General features: G+C 38.3%; 2 protein-coding genes across 4 annotated transcripts; both read right to left on the bottom strand.

The window, feature by feature from the left end:
• Positions 1-10,155: 10,155 nt before the first annotated feature.
• Positions 10,156-14,340, bottom strand: ccdc13 (coiled-coil domain containing 13). Of its 3 annotated transcripts, XM_028592977.1 has the most exons (12): positions 14,125-14,339; positions 13,409-13,593; positions 13,059-13,213; positions 12,836-12,978; positions 12,549-12,632; positions 12,331-12,447; positions 12,132-12,236; positions 11,812-11,982; positions 11,555-11,731; positions 10,836-11,045; positions 10,541-10,638; positions 10,156-10,320 (listed from the first exon to the last, which is right to left on the bottom strand). In XM_028592977.1, the coding sequence occupies exons 2-12, from the start codon at positions 13,588-13,590 to the stop codon at positions 10,254-10,256; spliced, it is 1,509 nt and encodes a 502-aa protein (XP_028448778.1). In that variant the 5' UTR covers positions 13,591-13,593; positions 14,125-14,339; the 3' UTR covers positions 10,156-10,253. The 3 variants fall into 3 exon arrangements, with proteins under 3 accessions (XP_028448778.1, XP_028448776.1, XP_028448779.1); XM_028592975.1 differs by having other exon boundaries at positions 10,247-10,638; positions 14,125-14,340; XM_028592978.1 differs by having other exon boundaries at positions 10,247-10,638; positions 12,331-12,444; positions 14,125-14,340.
• A 1,855-nt stretch (positions 14,341-16,195) lies between these two features.
• On the bottom strand, positions 16,196-18,668 carry higd1a (HIG1 hypoxia inducible domain family, member 1A). Its single transcript, XM_028592979.1, has 4 exons — positions 18,495-18,668; positions 17,910-17,984; positions 17,561-17,695; positions 16,196-17,291 (listed from the first exon to the last, which is right to left on the bottom strand). Exons 2-4 carry the CDS (start codon positions 17,977-17,979, stop codon positions 17,218-17,220), a joined length of 279 nt encoding a protein of 92 aa, XP_028448780.1. The 5' UTR covers positions 17,980-17,984; positions 18,495-18,668; the 3' UTR covers positions 16,196-17,217.
• Between the last annotated feature and the right edge of the window lie 341 nt (positions 18,669-19,009).

Raw genomic sequence — 19,009 nt, 5'->3', positions numbered from 1 at the left:
TTAATTAATTAATAGACCTGGTGTGGTTTACAGCCAGCTCATCCTGCTGGGGACAGGGAGTTAACACAGTGTGGGGGGATGGGCAGTACAGTTAACTATGAGGTTGGCCTGCGCAGGACAGTGAAGCAAATGGCTGTCAGCGTCATCATGTTTATTGTTTCAGAATCTGGAGAGTAAAAACGTTCACAGGCTCGTCCCTTCAGTGTGGCAGAATGTAGTCTAACATCGCCAGACCTTCCTCCGCAGCGCTTTAGAGGAGGGTCTGGTTAGTCCACACAACATTCGGGGATGGGAAAAAAACGTGCTCTGGTTTATTGGCATTTCTTTAAACCAGTCACAATTGTCTTGGGTGGCGCTAAGCTCCAGACAGAACCACGGTGCCTCTGCAAAATAGTCGTGCAACAGAAAACTCAGATTGGACAGATAGTCTAGCTAGCTGTCTCAATTTACCCTGCAGAGATCTGAAGAGCATTTCAGTTCAGCAAGAAAGCGACTAAGCCTATTTCTTAAAATATCGATTAAATATTCTTAAATATTGATTAGAGCAGTACTATACTTGCGTATACATTGTTACTTTTCACCCCTAGATGTTTCCGGTATCTGTTTTTACTGTGTTATATTTTCATTTTAACAGATATTGGCAATATCTGTTCAGATAAAAATATGTCCTTTAGGGTCAGCTATCCAAACTCATCTCATCTCTTGCTATTGTGAATGTAACACCTATAACAGCCAGACATTAATGACTTCACAGATTACATAAAGGATTTCAGTTAAAGGACAGTAAAACAAACTGACTAAAGCATCCTACAGAGAGATGCTTTTCACATTGATTCAAGCACCATCCTCATGTGTCAGGGCCGGTCTTAAAGGCATATTAATAAAAAATGCTATAGTTAGAGTGGATTCGTTGTCATTATAGTTCCATTTGTTCAGTCTTTTCTTGGTCCTGGGTAAATCTTTCAGTGACAAATTGTCTTGTCTTCAAATATTTTCTTTCCAGAAGACTATGATTCACTTATTTTTCACCATAGGAACTGGAGCACTATGCATTATTTGATCAAGGCAGATAACCTTCCGTACAGTATGTAGCACACTTGAATCTGAATTTCCTGATAATGGTTAATAAAGAAACCATCCTAAGGGTTTTTGGTGATAAAAGGAACCCTTGTCAGCAGCAGTCGGAATTAGCTCCCAGTGATTGGCTTTTGTCAGAGGTGTTGGATGCAATCACCAACCATACCAGTGCTACATCAGCTAGATTAAGTCAGACTGGTTGAAAATAAAATAGGTTGTTTACTCATATGCTTGCACAAAGCTTTGGGTTTTAACTTTTTGTCATTAAATCTCTTCTGCTCCTATCTATAGCTTGACTTTCTATTTTTTTTGTTACAGTTCACAATGCAATTAAGAGGAGAGTCAGGAAACAACATTTGGTGATGACAATGTTTTGTCATAAATTCTCACATGACATCATCAGAGAACAGTTTAAAGACAGTAAGCATCCAATTCATTCAATATTATCATCGTCACCAACACTGCACTTATGATTCCTAGTAAATGAAAACTAGGAATCATAGTGCACGGTGGACAGCTCAACATACTGCAAATTAAGAAAACACACAAAATAAAACACAATAAATGATGAAGACGTTTTCATATTATTAATAGATATCAAATATTAAAAACACTGCAAATATATATATATATATATATATATATATATATATATATATATATATATATATATATATATACTCACCTAAAGGATTATTAGGCAACACCCTAATAATACCTTGTTTGACCCCCTTTCTCCTTCAGAACTGCCTTAATTCTTCTAGCATTGATTCAACAAGGTGCTGGTGCATTCTTTAGAAATGTTGGCCCATATTGAGAGGATAGCATCTTGCAGTTGATGGAGATTTGTGGGATGCACATGCAGGGCGCGAAGCGCCCGTTCCACCACATCCCAAAGATGTTCTATTGGGTTGAGATCTGGTGACTGTGGGGGCCATTTTAGCACAGTGAACTCATTGTCATGTTCAAGAAACCAATTTGAAATGATTTGAGCTTTGTGACATGGTGCATTATCCTGCTGGAAGTAGCCATCAGAGGATGGATACATGGTGGTCATAAAGGGATGGACATGGTCAGAAACAATGCTCAGGTAGGCTGTGGCATTTAACCGATGCCCAATTGGTACTAAGGGGCCTAAGGTGTGCCAAGAAAACCTTTACACCACCATCACCAAACAATTACACCACCACCACCACCAGCCTGCCCAGTGGTAACAAGGCATGACGGATCCATGTTCTCATTCTGTTCATGCCAAATTCTGACTCTACCATCTGAATGTCTCAATAGAAATCGAGACTCATCAGACCAGGCAACATTTTTCCAGTCTTCAACTGTCCAATTTTGGTGAGCTCGTACAAACTGTAGCCTCATTTTCCTATTTTTAGTGGAGATGAGTGGTACCCAGTGGGGTCTTCTGCTGGTGTAGCCCATCCACCTCAAGGTTGTTTGTGTTGTGGCTTCACAAATGCTTTGCTGCATACCTCGGTTGTAACGAGTGGTTATTTGAGTCAAAGTTGATCTTCTATCAGCTGGAATCAGTCGGCCCATTCTCCTCTGACCTCTAGCATCAACAAGGTATTTTTGCCCCCAGGACTGCCGCATACTGGATGTTTTTCCTTTTTCAGACCATTCTTTGTATACCCTAGAAATGGTTGTGCGTGAAAATCCCAGAACTGAGCAGATTGTGAAATACTCAAACCAGCCCGTCTGGCACCAACAACCATGCCATGCTCAAAGTTGCTTAGATCACCTTTCTTTCCCATTCTGACATTCAGTTTGGAGTTCAGGAGATTGTCTAGACCTGGACGACACCCCTAAATGCATTGAAGCAGCTGCAATATGATTGGTTGATTAGATAATTTAATTATCGAGAAATCTTACAGGTGTTCCTGATAATCCTTTAGGTGAGTGTATATATATAGATATATATAAAACAGCAGATACAGAAAAGACTAGCAAATACAGTCCAACACAATGCTATTTAATACTTTCAAAATTCTATTTGATAGATGCACTTATGCTTCTACCACAGACGCAAAAGAATAAATTGTTACTGAATGAATACTCTTGGTGTTTTGATATGTTGTTGGTCAAGAATGGGTTTGAGAAAGACATGTTGCATCTTCAAGCATCAAACACTGAAGGACAAATCACTTGTTTATAATACAGTGAGTGAAAAGACCTTCTTCATTTAGACAAACTGTGAGTGTTTTGAGTGTTGTGTGAGCTATTTTTGTCCTATATGGCCGACTGATGAGATAGACTCAGTGTGATAGAAGAAACATGCTTGAAGCCATTAATGCCTGGTATCAGTTGGTAGAGGACAATTAAGGTGGTAGGGCTTAGGGCCTGGAAATGTTACAGAATTACAGACTATATTTAGTATCAGGAATCAGTTACATAAGAAAAGGAGGCAGACACACCTAAAAGCTTGTTCAGGATGCAGCAGCTAACAGAAAGAAACTGCATAGCACATGCACATTTTTAAATTGATTGGAACTCAATCAATTTTGGATTGTCTGGAAACCTTCAAAACAAAAAAAGCATCATGTTTTTTCTTTATTGGTTCTGATAATATATTATTGCATACCACCTTTACATAGCGCACTACATGAAGACACAATGATGATTAAGTATTATTAAGTTTTAATCATCTGATGTGATTGTTGTGTCAAAACAAAGCTTCACACATTTATGTCCATAAAGCATACACAGAGAGTATTTCTTTGTCAACCTCCTGGGGCGCCGAGTTGGTTCAGCTGGCATGTCATCCTCATTTGTCTCTCCCAATTATTTTGTTCTTTCTTTACTGTGAACTATCAGATAAAGGTAAAACAACAAAAATCATCATTCTATGATCAGCGGTGCTCATGCACATATCTCCGGAAGTCAGCAGTTCCCACTGGCATTGGTTGTGAAACTGTGTTTGTCAAGGGACTGAAACATTCAGGATATCCACACTACTGGTGATGGACACACATGACATATAGTCAATGACTCAGACATATGGTACAATGTGGCTTTAAATAAATACAGTAAGTCTAAATGAACATGCTGTTTTCTTCTTTGACAGAGGTAGTTTTTGAGTTATATAAAAACGCAACAATGCCAGTTGCCGAGCATATTGCATTAAAACAATGCAGCTGTTTCTTTTTTTTTGATATGACTGTCATCAGATGTGAGGTGAGGTGTGTGAATGTTTCCTGGAGAAATTTAATATTTCCAAGTTTGACAAAACACGGAAAGCAATTTTACAGCCAAGAGTGAAATACAGCTGGACAATTCTACAGTAATGTCAACATCACAATATAGTCCTGTGTTGTTTTCTATGTCTAATTCAAATACACAATACTGTTTCTACAAGAACATTGCTGCTCTATCATTACTGTATCTATCATCATCATATTTATTTATTCATTCACAACATCGCATTTTCTTAACAGTCTATTGATTTAATCACAACTAGGTCATCATGATGGCAATTAAAATGTACTGTATTGAATAGTACAGCACAGTATCGCGGTGTACAACAGATTAAGCATACTGCATGTTTGATATAAATTTTGGCTTCAAACCACATTATTGCAGGACAATACCAGGTCACTGACCGTCAGAAAAACACATCAGAAGTGGTTGATATGCAGTACATGACTAACCACGCTGCCATCTTGTGATGCCATCTTGCTGAAATAAACAAATGACTACAAAGGAGCATATAGTATTGACATGATCACTCACTGACTATGTCTATTAGTGATCTAAAAGCAAAGCCAAAGTTTGAAAATAAAGCAAACATAAAGTTTGACATAAGAGAGCAAGAGGCACAGATCAAAATCAGGATCTGCTAACAGAACTTGTCTCGTCAACACATCACTATGAATTGTGGAGGACTGTATTGAATGCATCCATACTTTATTTTGGACATCATTGTCAGCAACAATTTTACTCATGCTGTAGACTTTCATCGACTTGTGAAAAAAGAAAGAAAAAAGTGCTTATCACTGCTTCACCACTGTCTTAGCAGAGATAACAGCTCATTACGTTAGTTCTACTTACTGTAAATGAGCACATTAGGACACCACTGTTTATTTTCTTTCCATTACATGTAAATGAGAGGCAACAGGAGATGAATGGACTCATAGAGGCACAAACCGTTTTCTGGCCTGAGAAAAGTTCACAGATCCCTCATATACTGATGGCTAACTTTAACCTCTGCGTTCACAGTTCCACTATTTACTTTAGTTTCTGGATGAAGTCAATGGTCTGCAGGAAGCATTGGTCCAGAACGAGGGAATACCTCGGAGGAGAAGGATGGAGAAAGGAGTCATTCAAACCTGGAATGACAAATAGGTGAGGCTGTTTACGTATGCTGTGTTTACATAAGTTTGTGTTTGGTTTGGTGGGTTATTGGGCATTTTGGAATAAATCTACACCTTTCTCCGTAATACAGCTACATAAAACAATATTAAAATTGTTTGGTGAAGTGTAATTTATTTGAAAGTGATGACACTCTTTAATGACTGAAGTTAACAAGAGTAGTCAAATTAATCTATGATAACATTGGTTTTTAACTGAAATTACACAGTAAAATGAGTACTGGACAGCAATAAGCTTGATTTAAAGTCCAATACCTGGTAAAATTGGCCTTCTCCCTATCAACTACCACAAAATAAAAGCTTTAGATTACATGTTTGGGAAAACATTCGACATGCTCACGAACACCAACTTCATTTTTATATGGGGTTGTGTTATAGCAGATTTAAAAAAACAACCAAACAAAAATGTATTAAGTTAAACATTTTGCCTGGAATCAGATGCAGTTAGGGACCATGACAAGTATTTTCTCCATCAACACCCTTTCTGATGGACATTGCTACATTTGATATATATTTTTGGGCAATCCTGCAGGGCATGTCATGAAGCTTATGGTATCTCATATTTTCCTCCAGTGACACATCTCACTCTACTATATTAAAGGGAGCCTCACCTTCTATCCAGTAGGTATTCAACACAAGCTGTTTTTTGTTACTCTGAGCATAAAGGCTTTCTTCATCACATCCAAACTCTGATATTTTTGTCTTGTGGCACTTTCTCGCTCAGTCCAATGGGGACCTGCCAATCTCCCACAAGGCCCTGGAAGAAATAGTGCGGTATTTGAAGCAACACACTAACTCAGCCATGGTTTTAAATTAAGCGTGATGTGGAGGGAGAGGAGAAGCAGGAGGGTTTCTGCTAAAAAATCCTTTTGGCTACGTGAAGAAAATAACTCGGATGTTAGTATGAATGTAGAGGGCACTCCCACTAGGCTACGCATATCCAGACAAGCTTTGGATTAAGCAGCTAAGATCTCACACTGTAAACTACATACGTTTTACATGCTCTGGGGAGTGGATGACTACAGTGGGAGTTTGTGTAGCTTGAGCCTGCATTCATTTTCAACCACTATTCCCACACAGCTGGTTTCAAGTCAGAAATGATTAGCAGTAATATTTAAAAGGAATATTGAAGTTTTTAGGAACCTAACTGAGGTGTTTACTATTTGGCTTGGCCTGTCACACATTTATACAACCATCTGGAGCCAAAAAAAACTCAAAACTCAAGGAAGGTCATGGCCATGAATGTAAACAATAAAACATTTGGTGAAGATTTGATTCCTTTCATTGATAACATTGGATGTTCCATTAGCTTACAAAAATACTTTAAAAACAGACATGTTGCTCTCTACACAGGTGCCTGTAATGCACTTCAGGTAACCAGAAGAGGAAAGGACACAGAAAAAATGTGACAGTGACATTTATAAAACAGCAAGCAGACCAAATCAGCATCAAATATGTCTGTAATCAGAAGGAACACTTGTCTGATGCCATCAGGGTTACGCTGAAAGCTCGGCTACTCAAAGGACTCAATTGGTTAAACTGAGGTCACCGAACGCACAAAGGAACCAACAAAAACCATCTATGAGGATTCAAATGGCGAAAAAGACCTAGATCCTTATGATGTTTGTGTGGCAGAAGAGGAGAGCCTGTTTCCTGCAGGCTGCTGTTTGTCACATGTGACAGGAGAAGGTAGGGCTCAGCTGGACGTGAGGTTGAGCAGGGACCTGCCAGTTCCCCTGGTTAGTGTCTAGTCTGGGCTGTCACAGAGCCTGCAGGAAAACATGCTTGGCTTGTCTCATCACGTCACTGCAGAGCTGCAGGTCATGGTGGAGAGTGCTCTTTAGCGGTGCCCTCAGCGCCTCTAGTTCCTCCAGCTAAATGACCACCCAGGAGACAACATACAAGAGCAACATGAACATCTCTCCGGAGCCCAAACATGAGGGTTAGAATGAGCACTGTCCATAGGCAGTGTGTCCATTGCCACGCATCATTATTTCTGTCGCCTGGTGTAAATCTTGTAGTTGGAAAAGCAAAAACCTTGTGTGTTTTTTGGAACCAGTCCAAGACATCTACAGTGTTGTCAGAATTAGAAATAAAATGTTAACAAATGCTGACAGATTTGTTGGACAGTCTTTTCAGATGCTGTTGCTCTGCGACTCCTGCCACTCAAGTGCTGAGGGACACAGGAGTCGTGATAGCCAGAAGTGAGACAGACATGGAAGAAATTGAGTCAATATGGAAATCTGGTTAACACTGTCACATCACAATGTCACTGACCTTGGCATATACCTGTTCTACCCTTGCTACTTTGGATCTAATTTTGTGCTCTCTAGCTGCTGCTCCAGGATCACTATGCTGCAGCGTTCCTCCTGGTACTTCTGTTCTACCTCCAAAAACATTTGGTTTCATCTCTTTCTCTCAGGAAGATCCAAGCAAGGTCTCTGATAGTTAGACATTATATTCCTCATCCTCCTGGTACTTCTGTTCTACCTCCAAAAACATTTGGTTTCATCTCTTTCTCTCTGGAAGATCCAAGCAAGGTCTCTGATAGTTAGACATTATATTCCTCTTGATGATGACTGTCTAATGAAACTTCAGATGGCTATACATAGATAAATGAATAATATAGATTTACTTACTTAGTTAATAATAAAAGTAATTGCCTACACTAAATAACTTTTATAATTATTTATTCATGACATAATATATTTTCAGATTAAAGGTGCAATATGTACCCAGTTATGTAATACTGGCAGCTAGCGGTTAAAATTGTTACTGCACTACCAATTCAAAATACTGCAGAGTCGTCTCCCCCGCCCCCTCCTGCCCAGACTCGAAGTTCACGGGGGTTGCCAGGCTGAGACCGCAGAATTCACAACAATGTTGCTAGACGCTTTTCTCACATAGCCAGACATTACTCCACAGCACAGCGGAGTAGCTAACGTTAGATGCTGGCTATATTGACAGTCATAAAAGCCCGTGCTCACGCTGAGCTCTGTAACTAACTGACAGACACACTTTTTGGGCTTAAAATGACAGTATGAATCGCTAAAAACACAACAACCTCACTGTCCTCTCCACACGCCAGTCAGGCACACTTCCTCGGCTTAGAATTACAATACAAAACGCTAAAAATACCACTACCTTGCCGACGGAACACACTTCATTGGCTTAGAATTACGGCAACAATCGCTAAACACACACCTCTCTTTCCGATTTACAGCCCCCCTCTCGTGGCTTAAAATAACTCACCGTTGTCGGCTCCAGCCGCTGAAGAGGCTACACGCTGTAAACAGCCATGGGCTGCTTGCCTGGTCCTCCCGGTAACGTTAACAGTTAGCAGGGTTAGCATGGCGGCGTTAGCCGGGACCAGTTGGGATCACTTTACTGGCTGTCTCAATTGTTTTTGCGAGTAACCAACTCGGGTACTCTAGCTATATAATTCAATGTGAGTACACAAATGTTGAAATGACAAAAAATGCCCATCCCTAGTAGCTGTGATAAATTAGCCTGAAGCTAATGCTTACCTGTTCAGGAGAAAATAAGCCAACTCTGCGTCCTTTTGGGCTCTAAGCTGTCTCCATCTTTCAAATACATCTCCAATATTTACCAGGGGGTTGTTACGTCTCTGGTCACGCAACTGTTAGAAACAGGCTGTTTTCTTTTTTTATGTCATGTAGAATCTATCTCCGTTGATCCTGTTCGTTTGTTTGCTGCTTTCATGGCTGTACTACCGTTACAGCTGTAGCGTGCTGGGTTTACCTTTTTACAGGTATATCTGGCAACCCGGTCTGCCTGTCAAACTGGGCCGTTGATAACAACACACAGATCAAAACATAAACATAAATTCCGTCACGGAATGTAAATTTCAAAAAGAAAAAATACTGACATTAGCATTGTTGTCAGAAAAGATAGTATTTTAGTTTAACATGTTTCCTTAATATCTGATGAGGCATTGGTGTCATTTTTGGATTTATTACAGTACAAATATTACATATTGGACCTTTAATAATTATGTAATGTAATATGTAATTCTAGTGAAGGAAATGGTAGGAAATTAAGTTACTTTGCTACATGAATATAGATAGATACATAGAATGTTAGCAAAAAAGTAAATATTTTTTAATACTAAGCCTCTCAAAGAAACTGCACAACTCTTGGTTTCAGTGCACCCATCAGTCATTTTTACTGAATACATCAATAAAAAAAGATATCCAAGACCTAGTTAAAACAACCTTGCAATATATAGAAAGTGCCCACGGCCTTCAAATGGGCATGTACGATGGACTACAAAGGAAAAGAATATTTTAGTGGTGCAGCGTTGCAGCATTCCGTCACAGCTCAGTAATTTTGTTATCTGTGATGGTCAAAACCATCAAAATTGGCATATTGAAAAATTGCATCTCAAAGGTTCCTCATGTGAATCATTTATGTATTCATGGAAACTATCACCTGTGGAGCCAATTTGTATGCTGCTACACTTGTTTTATGGCAGACTTCCACAAGCAGCTAACATTACAGACATATTATATAAGCATAACATTAGTATTTAAGATTGCATTGGATCATTTTCACACATCAATATCTTTGATGAGGACAAGAGCCAGCAACAACATGGTATAGCTCTTGCTTATTTACCTGTAGAGCTGTTTTGCTAAGAAATCTTAGACTCAGTAGGAAATGTACCAGAATGAAAACGTGCTTGCTTTTGAAGACCATTTATTGTTTTATAGTTACTTATGAAGTGGTATTGTGTATTTCAACAAACATCATGTCACAATAGAGTAGCTTTAAGTCCACTTACTTAAATTCTATAGTACTTCCCACAGCAGGCAGCACCAGCTTATGACCAAATTTAGAAACTGAACTGGAAAGAAGATGACAGACATATATGTAATATTAACATAAATCCCTGTGGCAAAGCTGTGAGGCATCAAACAAAATCAATAACCTGCTTACAGAAAGTCCCACATTAGCCAGAGTGAATTATTAACCCTTTTTTACCAGACAAGAGTTCTTAGAAACCAGTCTTACTGTAACAGTCAGCAGAGGAGATTAGTTTGACATGTACATTAGCACACACATACCCTGAAGGTTGTATTCTCTTGGTAATGTCTCCCTCTTCAGGGGGAAATCCTGAACTGCAAATTGTCTTGAGGCTGGGCTGTCTTTCAGTGCCCTCTTCCTGCAACATCAGTACACACAATGTAATGGCTTGGCCAAGCATTGAATGTGAATGACGAAAGCATTAGGTAAAAAGTTTGAATGGACAAATCAATTTTCATTTAAAATGTAGGGCCTTTTGCTAAAAAGTAAAATGCAACATTACATTTTTGCTGAGGTGAGTTTATATGTCATTCCCATGATTTTATTTTTTTTTACCTTGATAGAGAGCTGTTGGATTTCCTCCTCCAGTTCTTTGATCCTGGCCTCCCTGGCAGCAACCTTCTGCTTAAGATTCTGGATGAGAGTGTTGTGCTCTGAAGGCTCAGTGCTCAGCTGTTGTCTCAGGCTATGCTGGGTCTCCTTGCTCTGTACGTTCTGTTGTTGGCCGAGCCGTTGCAGCACCTCCTGCATCTGAGTCTGCTGCTTCTGCCAGAGGTAGAAGAGGCCATTATTGTTGAGAACAATGAAGTAAAGCATGGGCTTATTGCAGAAGATCCTTCTTTCTGCAGCCTGTGGCTCACTTTAACTTGTGAATGTGATGTGAAATCCCTGGTTATCCCTGGTCTGTGTAACAAAATATGAATTGTCAACATGTCATGCCTTTAATGGAGCATTTTCTGCTAAGCCACAAATTGTCAGATGGGCTTTAATCACGTTGCAAATTCATCTCACTCAGAACAACCTCATATTGCACTGTGGTCAACCTGAATACATCCAAATGCATTTACCTCTCACAACACATAGGCTACTGAGAGAAAAACACAATTTGTGTGTGTGAGCATAGGCAAGGCAAGGCCAGGCAATTTTATTTGTATAGCACATTTCAGCAGCGGTGCAATTCAATGTGTTTTACATAAAACACTAAAACACATACTTTAATAGAAGATACAACAAGCATTTAAACATAAGTTTTTTTCTCTTATATTATGCCTTACCAGCAGAGCATCCACAAGTTCATCATCATGTTTACCCTTCTCCAGGAGGGTGGAGATCTGGACCTTCAGAGTTTTCATTTCAGCAGACAGAGATTTATTTCTAGCTTTAGAGGCTTCAAGCTTTTTCTTCACATCCTCGTGGTCTTTCAGGAGGGCCTCATAGTCTACTGAGATCCTCTGTACAGTGGTGGAAGGAGAGCAGGGCTTCTTTAACAAATTCATGTTTCAATTCATTTACAAGTATTGTATACACACACCTCAAATGCCTCCCTCTTCTCCTTCTCGATGGTGCGGATGAAGCTGACGTTCCTGTCTTGAAGAGGAGTTTTCTGTAGGACCCCCATGCCCAGAAACTCTTCCTCTAAGCTCAGGACACTTTGCTGTCTTCGCTGAGCTGACTGGTTCAGCTGTTGCTCAAGGTCCCGCACCTGTTGCACCATACCCAGTTTTGTGAATGCTGAATTCAGGTATTTGTTTTATGTGTCTGCGATCTTATTTTAGTGACTTTGCAAAGCATTTTCTTAACTCTGTAAAGAGTTTGATACATTTGAGAAGCACATTATGACTTTTAGCTTACTCTTGTCTGAAGAGCCAATATCTGCTGAGAGCGACCTCTGAAGCTCCCAGGGCAGTTTAGTAATTGCTGAAAGTTGACCTCCTCTCCAACCTCACTGATCAAAACCTACAACAACATTAGCAAATATTCTAAAAGATATTCTAAAATATAGTATTATTCTTGAGCATTTTAGACTCAAGGCAGGACAAAAGGATACTACCTTCTGAGCTACTTTCAACTCCTGTTTGACGGATTGAACTTGGTTACGATACTCAGTCACTTTCAGCTGGGCAGCAGCTAATTTGTCCTGCAGAGATTTCACCACTGGATTGTCCTGCTTTTGTGAACAGATGATACATGATTCAAATTAGGATGTCATCATTAAAGTTAGGAAGACATAAACATATGCTTTTGATGAGTTTTCACATCAATAATTACCTCACAGTCTTCAGATGACCTCTTGTCCTGTGACTTTGTATACATTTTTTGCCCAGGTGGAGAGTGCACCAAAGCCGCCTGCAGCTATAGAAAGCAGCACAACATTCATGCACTTATTTATTCATTTACTGTATTCCCTCTCTAACATATTCAAATCATTCTACCAATAGACTTATGAAAAACATATCTTGATTCAAGCAAATATTGAGTTTAATACAAATGCTGTGTAATGAAATGATGACCATCCATCCAAATTAAATGAAACAGCTAACACAGAACTTTGTTACCTCTTTCTCAAGCTCTTTGATTCTGTTGCTGTTTTGCTTGGATTTAATCTTTTCTCGCTCAATTTCAGCAGTTAGCTCTCTATTTCTCCTGGACAGCTCAACAATCTTGGTGGCTGCGATATCCCCTGCCAAGCCTGATGTGCCTGAATGGATGAGTGGATGAGTCACGAGAAAGCTGTGATATATCTTTAAGTGACTGTGTTGCTATGTTATGGTATTATACCTGCTAAAACCAGTCGTTCTTCTTCTCTTTTCTTCTTCAGGTGTTTAATTTCAAAATCCTTTTCACTTAAAAGTTTGAAGAGCCGACCATTTTCATCCTCAAGCTCCCTCAGCTGGTCCAGAAAATTTTGATTTTGACTCTCATTCTGTAGCAGTCTATTGGGAGGTCATTAAAATGAACACTAAATAGGTGAGAGTGATTCATTGCAAGTGAAAAATATGATTCATTAATATTTCCAATTAAGAATTGTAATGTGTGCTTATTTATATGTTGTGTTTAATTAACAAAGCATCAACACAATTTGAGCTGGCACTGAGAAAAACATTTATTTTAGCCTTTGTAAGACTCACCTGTGGTCGAGATTGTCTGCCTGAATACCTTGCTTACATAGATCCAAATCCTCCTGGGTAACAATGGCATTAAGCGTGTCAGGTTCTTTCTGCTTTTTCCTACCCAGTTTTCTTTTCTCCTGCTGTTTTTGTAGCGCTTGGAACTGAAGCCGCAAGTCATTCAGTTCATCGTCATGCTCCATGATCTACGATTTATAGCATAAGGAGAAAATAATCATAACAACAATATTTTGTGACAAGAAATTATGTGGGAATTTGGTGATAGTAATATCATGGATACTTGGATTAGATATATTTCGCTTTGAAGGCTGAAGTAAGCTGTTGTTTGTTTTAGCTAAATGAAAATAACCATTACCTTTACCAGATTAGCAATCTTGACTTTGTCACTAGCTAGCTAATATGCTTTTTAGCAGACCAAGTTTAAAAACTTGTTTAAATAAATAATCAGACTTTGCGTTCATCCTTGTGAAAGTAACGTTAGCAGCAGAACAAGAGACCTTTTAACGCCTTCTTGTTTTGCAGAGTCCATGATTGTCTTGCATGGGGTAATTATTAAAGCCAGACTACTTTAGTCTCGTTAGCAAAAAAAAAAAAGAAGACGAAATAGTTACTAGCTACATAACGTGAGAAGCAATTCGCTAACCATACAGTTAATGGTAATGATAATTACTAGAACTCTAGTTTTCTTAAGGTTGAATTAAGAGAAAATTACTCACCTGTCATTTATCCAAGTACTGCGTTAGTAAACAAATTAAAGGCTCTTTTGTACGACATCATTTTGTACCATAGTCGAAAAAACTGCTCACTGATTGCGACGCGTCTGTATCCATAGCAACAGCACTCCAGAGACTTAGGACAAGATCTCGCGGGAGCAATAGTCATGGGAACAAGAGGGCGCTGATGGCTGCTAAACAGTTGACAGGTCTGCGAGTTAGCTAGCTAAATATGTTTACAATTGTCTGTTTTCTTACGAGTTAGTCACTTACAGTGAGGAATAAAACCTGCGAGTGTGTAGTCTGTTGTATGTCAATTGTTTTCTAATTTGGTGAATATTGAATGAATCAAATGAGGAAAGTTAGCAAACAGTTAACAGTAGTAACGTTAACAGGTGCAAAACCTCTTGACTGATTAAAAGGTTTATGTCCTGTGAAGGAGATGTTTAAATGTTTAAAGAAGGTCACCTCAAGGCAAAAAAAGTGTTCGAAAACTCGCTAATACCCATTAGTAACGTGTGAGTAATAGTATTTATCTTATGGGAATAGAAAAAAATAGTCGTTTTTCTTTATTATCAAGCAATGTCCTACATTGACCACAAGAGGGCGAGATAACGTTACTCTACAAAACAGCTTTTGTTAAACTGCTAGGGTTCTCAGACTCCTTATCACGTCATCCCAAATACACAATAGCACATTCATTTTGTTTGTCAGGTTGGAAGATACTAGCTGTATGTACATCCAATCCATGTTTTAAAACACCTATTCATATACATTCTAGTTTAATTAAAAATAATCCCACCAGTTTTTAACATTACTCTTATTTTTTTTTCTCTCTTTTTCTCATGCTTCTTTTATGGCTTTTTATATGTTTATATACTGTATATATTTTTTCTTTAGGGATTTTATTACTGTATTGTTTTCGCGTCTCCTGTTTTTAATACCCGTGTTATTTATTTGTTTCTTTTGTAAAGCACTTTGAGCTGCATTTTATGTTATGAAAGATGCTATGTATATATATATATATATATATATATATATATATATATATATAAATAAAGTGTATTATTATAATACACTCTAGAAACAGAAAAGTGAAATACTATTTCTCATTTGATAGTGAATCCCAGAGATGCTCCAGTACGTCATCCCTCGAACCATGTTTGGAGGTAAGGAACAACTTCAAGAATGCTGGTTTGGTATGATTTTGTGAACAATAATCTACGAGGAGTTATGAAAGCTACATAATTAGCCTAGTCGTGCTTACACACACTCTCCTCAGATGTTATTGTGACAAACTAAACAGGTACGTGACATCTGTGCTCCCCACTTGCATTTTTATGTGGTTACCTGATAAATGGCAGTTGGCATCGTATTTATTGGATCTCAGGTTGACTCATTGTTCTTTATTGTGAGTAATAGGCTACTAATCAGGAGGTCCAAAGTCACAATGACACAGCATTTTAGAGCATCTTGCCAACTTGTAATGCATTTCCTGTTGAAATTGGATCTTAGGATGGGACAATATACAGAGCCTAAAACATAAAACAACAAAGCAGAGCAGTTTTATTTGATGGGAAAGGCAGGGCAATGTTCAAAAATGTGTAATGGTTTTATTGGTTGGAATTTTGGACACCAACTGGTGCACTTAACATTTTTCAATTACCAGGAGTTTTAAGTAAGAATGTGTGACCTAAGATACAAGAAAACAATTTGTAATAAATGGTACACTATTAGGACAGTATGTTAGGTACACCTAACTAAAACTAATGCAGTATTCAATAAATCCTACCTTCATGAATGTTTTAATGTTCACCTTTCATCGCAACTGTTTTAGAGACTGCTAATGTTATTTTTGAGGCTGTAGTGTGTGCTGCTGTTTAATTGTATTGTGATATACTGAGAGGTGTTTCTAACAGACTAACTGTTGACTATTGGACTGTAGTAGCTTAAGCTAGGTGTAAATAATGAACTGGTAACGGAATATATGTTGGAATTTGTTATGAATAAGCTACAACAGTCAAAACATATTTCCAGTGCAACTTGGAGAGGTTTCAAAACATACACAACAGAATTTCAGAATTACAAGACTGGTCATTTTTATTTCCAGAAAAAGAAACTTTAGAAAAAGGAACTGTATTTGTATACAACATTTAAAACTTAACTTTGCGAAAAACTTAAAAAGGCATCTGTTTAAGCACATCACAAGCTATGGGTTACTGCACAGTCTTCAGGTGCACCTCAGTTAGTTTAGTCTCATGAAGACATCGGAGCCCTGTGTACAACAATTCAAATGAAAAAAAAGACTTGGCCTTTACAATACATTTGTATCGCCTATTGAAAGAAATCACACACTGTATTTCTGTAATATTTTCTACAATATACCCCTATGTTTTTTTTGTTTTTTTTTCCCCATGTAATTGCTTGATACTGTGGTGGGTCACAAACCATTTGTGTCATTGTTGTTTAAATAATGTGAAAGCACAGGCCTAGTCTTTAAACCACATGTTGTCAAAGCCTTTCAAAACACACGCCTAATGCACTGGGATGCCCATGAAGAAGAAAAAAGTGGGCTAAGGTGCAAACATTTTCCATTTGGCAAAAATCCCTACATTAGTACATCCAAAAATATAGCTGTGCGAGACAATAAAATAAACACAATGAAAAGAAGAAATAAATTAGAAGTCTACCTGCGTTTGGTGGTTATTTTTTAAATCTAGGCTTAGCCTAGTCTATCTGCTAGATGTTTTAGTTTTTAATATTTCACTCACACACCTTTTCAATAAGAGGCAACAAAACTATGTAGTCAAGTCACCTGTTTGAATAGATATCAAACCAGCTGGGTTTCAGAGACGCAAACACAAAGAGTGCAACCAGTGTTAAAACAGCTGGAGCAATACACCTCCTCAGTACAGAAGAGATAACTTGACCCTCTGGTACGCTACTTAGAGGATAGGAAGTGTAATCAATAAGTTAACAGTAGATGTGAGCTTCTGAAGGGATGTGTGCATACAATAATTATGACACATCTAAAAATAAACTTCTACACACCTTAATATGAGGTAATATTAAGGGACATAAAATGTCAGTCCATGTTCATTTGTGTTGCACTGCTTTCTGTTCTTCTCTGGGTTTTACAATGTACTCTTTGTACATTGAATACAGGACCCCTAAAACAAAGAAACAGGGGGTTATGTTACACAACAGCCTTTACATCTCCTTAAAAACATTTATTATTGGTAAATAAAAATGGCCATGATATCACCAGCCCAAATCTATAGACCTATATTTTTTTATAATAGTTTTAGCCCAAACCACTTCTGATAACCAGAATTAAAAACATGTCACTAAGTAAAAAAACAAAAACAAAGCAGTTTTGCACAAACTGAAACAATGTTACTAGGATCTAATCAGAAACATGACGATCCAAGCTACATACCAACAGTCATGGCTCCAACCACAAAGCCTTGGGCAGCAACACGCATGTGAATCAGGTGAACTGACATTTTTGTGTCTCCCCGACTTTTCATTTTCAGCAGTCTGTACCCCACAATGGCAAAGAATCCAGCCATTCCTGCAAGGAGCATATAGTATAGGAGCATAAATTAGATGACTCACTAAAAAACAAAGTCAGAGTGTAACAAAAATGTATTAACACTGGGATACACCTAACTGCATACTTTTAGACAAAACAATTCTGTTTTTGCCAACTTATTTTGATTTTTATTTTATACAAGTTAACTTAATTAAACTTTTTTAAATTATGTAATGCAGAACAAGATACTCACCCACTGGGACAAATGGATTCTCCTTTGCCTTACGAAGAAACTTTGACTCATTCTCATCATAAGAAGACATCTTGACTAAATAGAAAAGTTAGATATTAAGTTTAAGTAAGTGTGAGGTTATTCCCAAAACATAGCATGCTAGCTCATTAAGTATATCCATTGTTAGATACATGTTAAATCCTCGTTGTCAACCTAAATTACAGTTATGGATAAGCTTGAAGTTTTAGCCTACGTAATACAAGACTGTTTAAATTGGTAATCCAAACTGTTTTTTAACTCTGTTCAGATCTAACGATATTACCAAGTGGACTGCTCAGAGGTTACACATGAAGGGCAGAGGGAAGACCCATCCTTATATAAGCCTAAATAGCTAACGTTACCAGTTACGCATTTTATAAGACACATAACGTTACACCCTTGTGCAATGCTAAGTTATAATATTTTGATGTGGTATTTAGATCAAATGTCACATAACAGAAAGACTCCAGATAATAAAATACAACAATCGAGAGCGAGTACTAACGTTACAATTCTGACATCAGATAAAACCTCTATTATGCCATAGTTGGCTGAACTAAGTCTTACTTGTTTAGGGAGTGTGTCGCTATTTGAATCACCTATCGAGAAATTATTCGGACAGGTTTAGGAGCCTTTAGAGCCTCGCGTTTATGTACTGTCTATGGTCGCACGCAGCTAAAAATGATGGAGGAAGTAGTTAGCCGGCCGGCTACGTGATGTAAACGACCATCCCGCACGCAGGTCTGACGTCAGCAGGTTATCACGAGTGTGTTATGTTCAGGTCGTAGGAGAAATGGTAAAAATGGCTTGCGCCTTGCAAATGCTTTTCAATTGTAAAGTTCCATCTCAGTTCAAGTTCGGATTAAATATTCTGTGTAGGGCTATGCATTCTTCAAGATGGCTAAACATAACATCACATATTTATAGTGTTCCCTCTGGCATCTGTTATCATTAGGGCCGCAGGTTACTGTGCAACATATTGAGAGTTGTAGTAAATCCGATGTGTTCTGGACGCAACATAGTCAAGTGACACAATCCACTCGCAAAGACTCAACGAATGTGAGATACTACTCGGCCCGATA

Source organism: Perca flavescens, chromosome 12, assembly GCF_004354835.1.
Source record: "Perca flavescens isolate YP-PL-M2 chromosome 12, PFLA_1.0, whole genome shotgun sequence".
In the NCBI taxonomy this organism is placed as follows: domain Eukaryota; kingdom Metazoa; phylum Chordata; class Actinopteri; order Perciformes; family Percidae; genus Perca; species Perca flavescens.
Note: the sequence above shows the minus strand (reverse complement) of the source record. Positions and strands in the feature narration are given on the sequence as shown.

What these genes read in the sequence shown, in the direction of transcription:
- ccdc13 (XM_028592975.1), bottom strand. Translation starts at nt 13,590, where the DNA reads ATGGAGCATGACGATGAACTGAATGACTTGCGGCTTCAGTTCCAAGCG. An exon ending in GGTCATCTGAAGACTGTGAG is followed by an intron (nt 12,448 to 12,548) that starts GTAATTATTGAT and finishes TGTTCACAAAAG; the next exon opens with CAGGACAATCCAGTGGTGAA. An exon ending in TATTGGCTCTTCAGACAAGA is followed by an intron (nt 11,983 to 12,131) that starts GTAAGCTAAAAG and finishes ATGGTGCAACAG; the next exon opens with GTGCGGGACCTTGAGCAACA.
- higd1a (XM_028592979.1), bottom strand. Translation starts at nt 17,979, where the DNA reads ATGTCTTCTTATGATGAGAATGAGTCAAAGTTTCTTCGTAAGGCAAAG. An exon ending in GAATCCATTTGTCCCAGTGG is followed by an intron (nt 17,696 to 17,909) that starts GTGAGTATCTTG and finishes TGCTCCTTGCAG; the next exon opens with GAATGGCTGGATTCTTTGCC. An exon ending in GGTTGGAGCCATGACTGTTG is followed by an intron (nt 17,292 to 17,560) that starts GTATGTAGCTTG and finishes TCTTTGTTTTAG; the next exon opens with GGGTCCTGTATTCAATGTAC.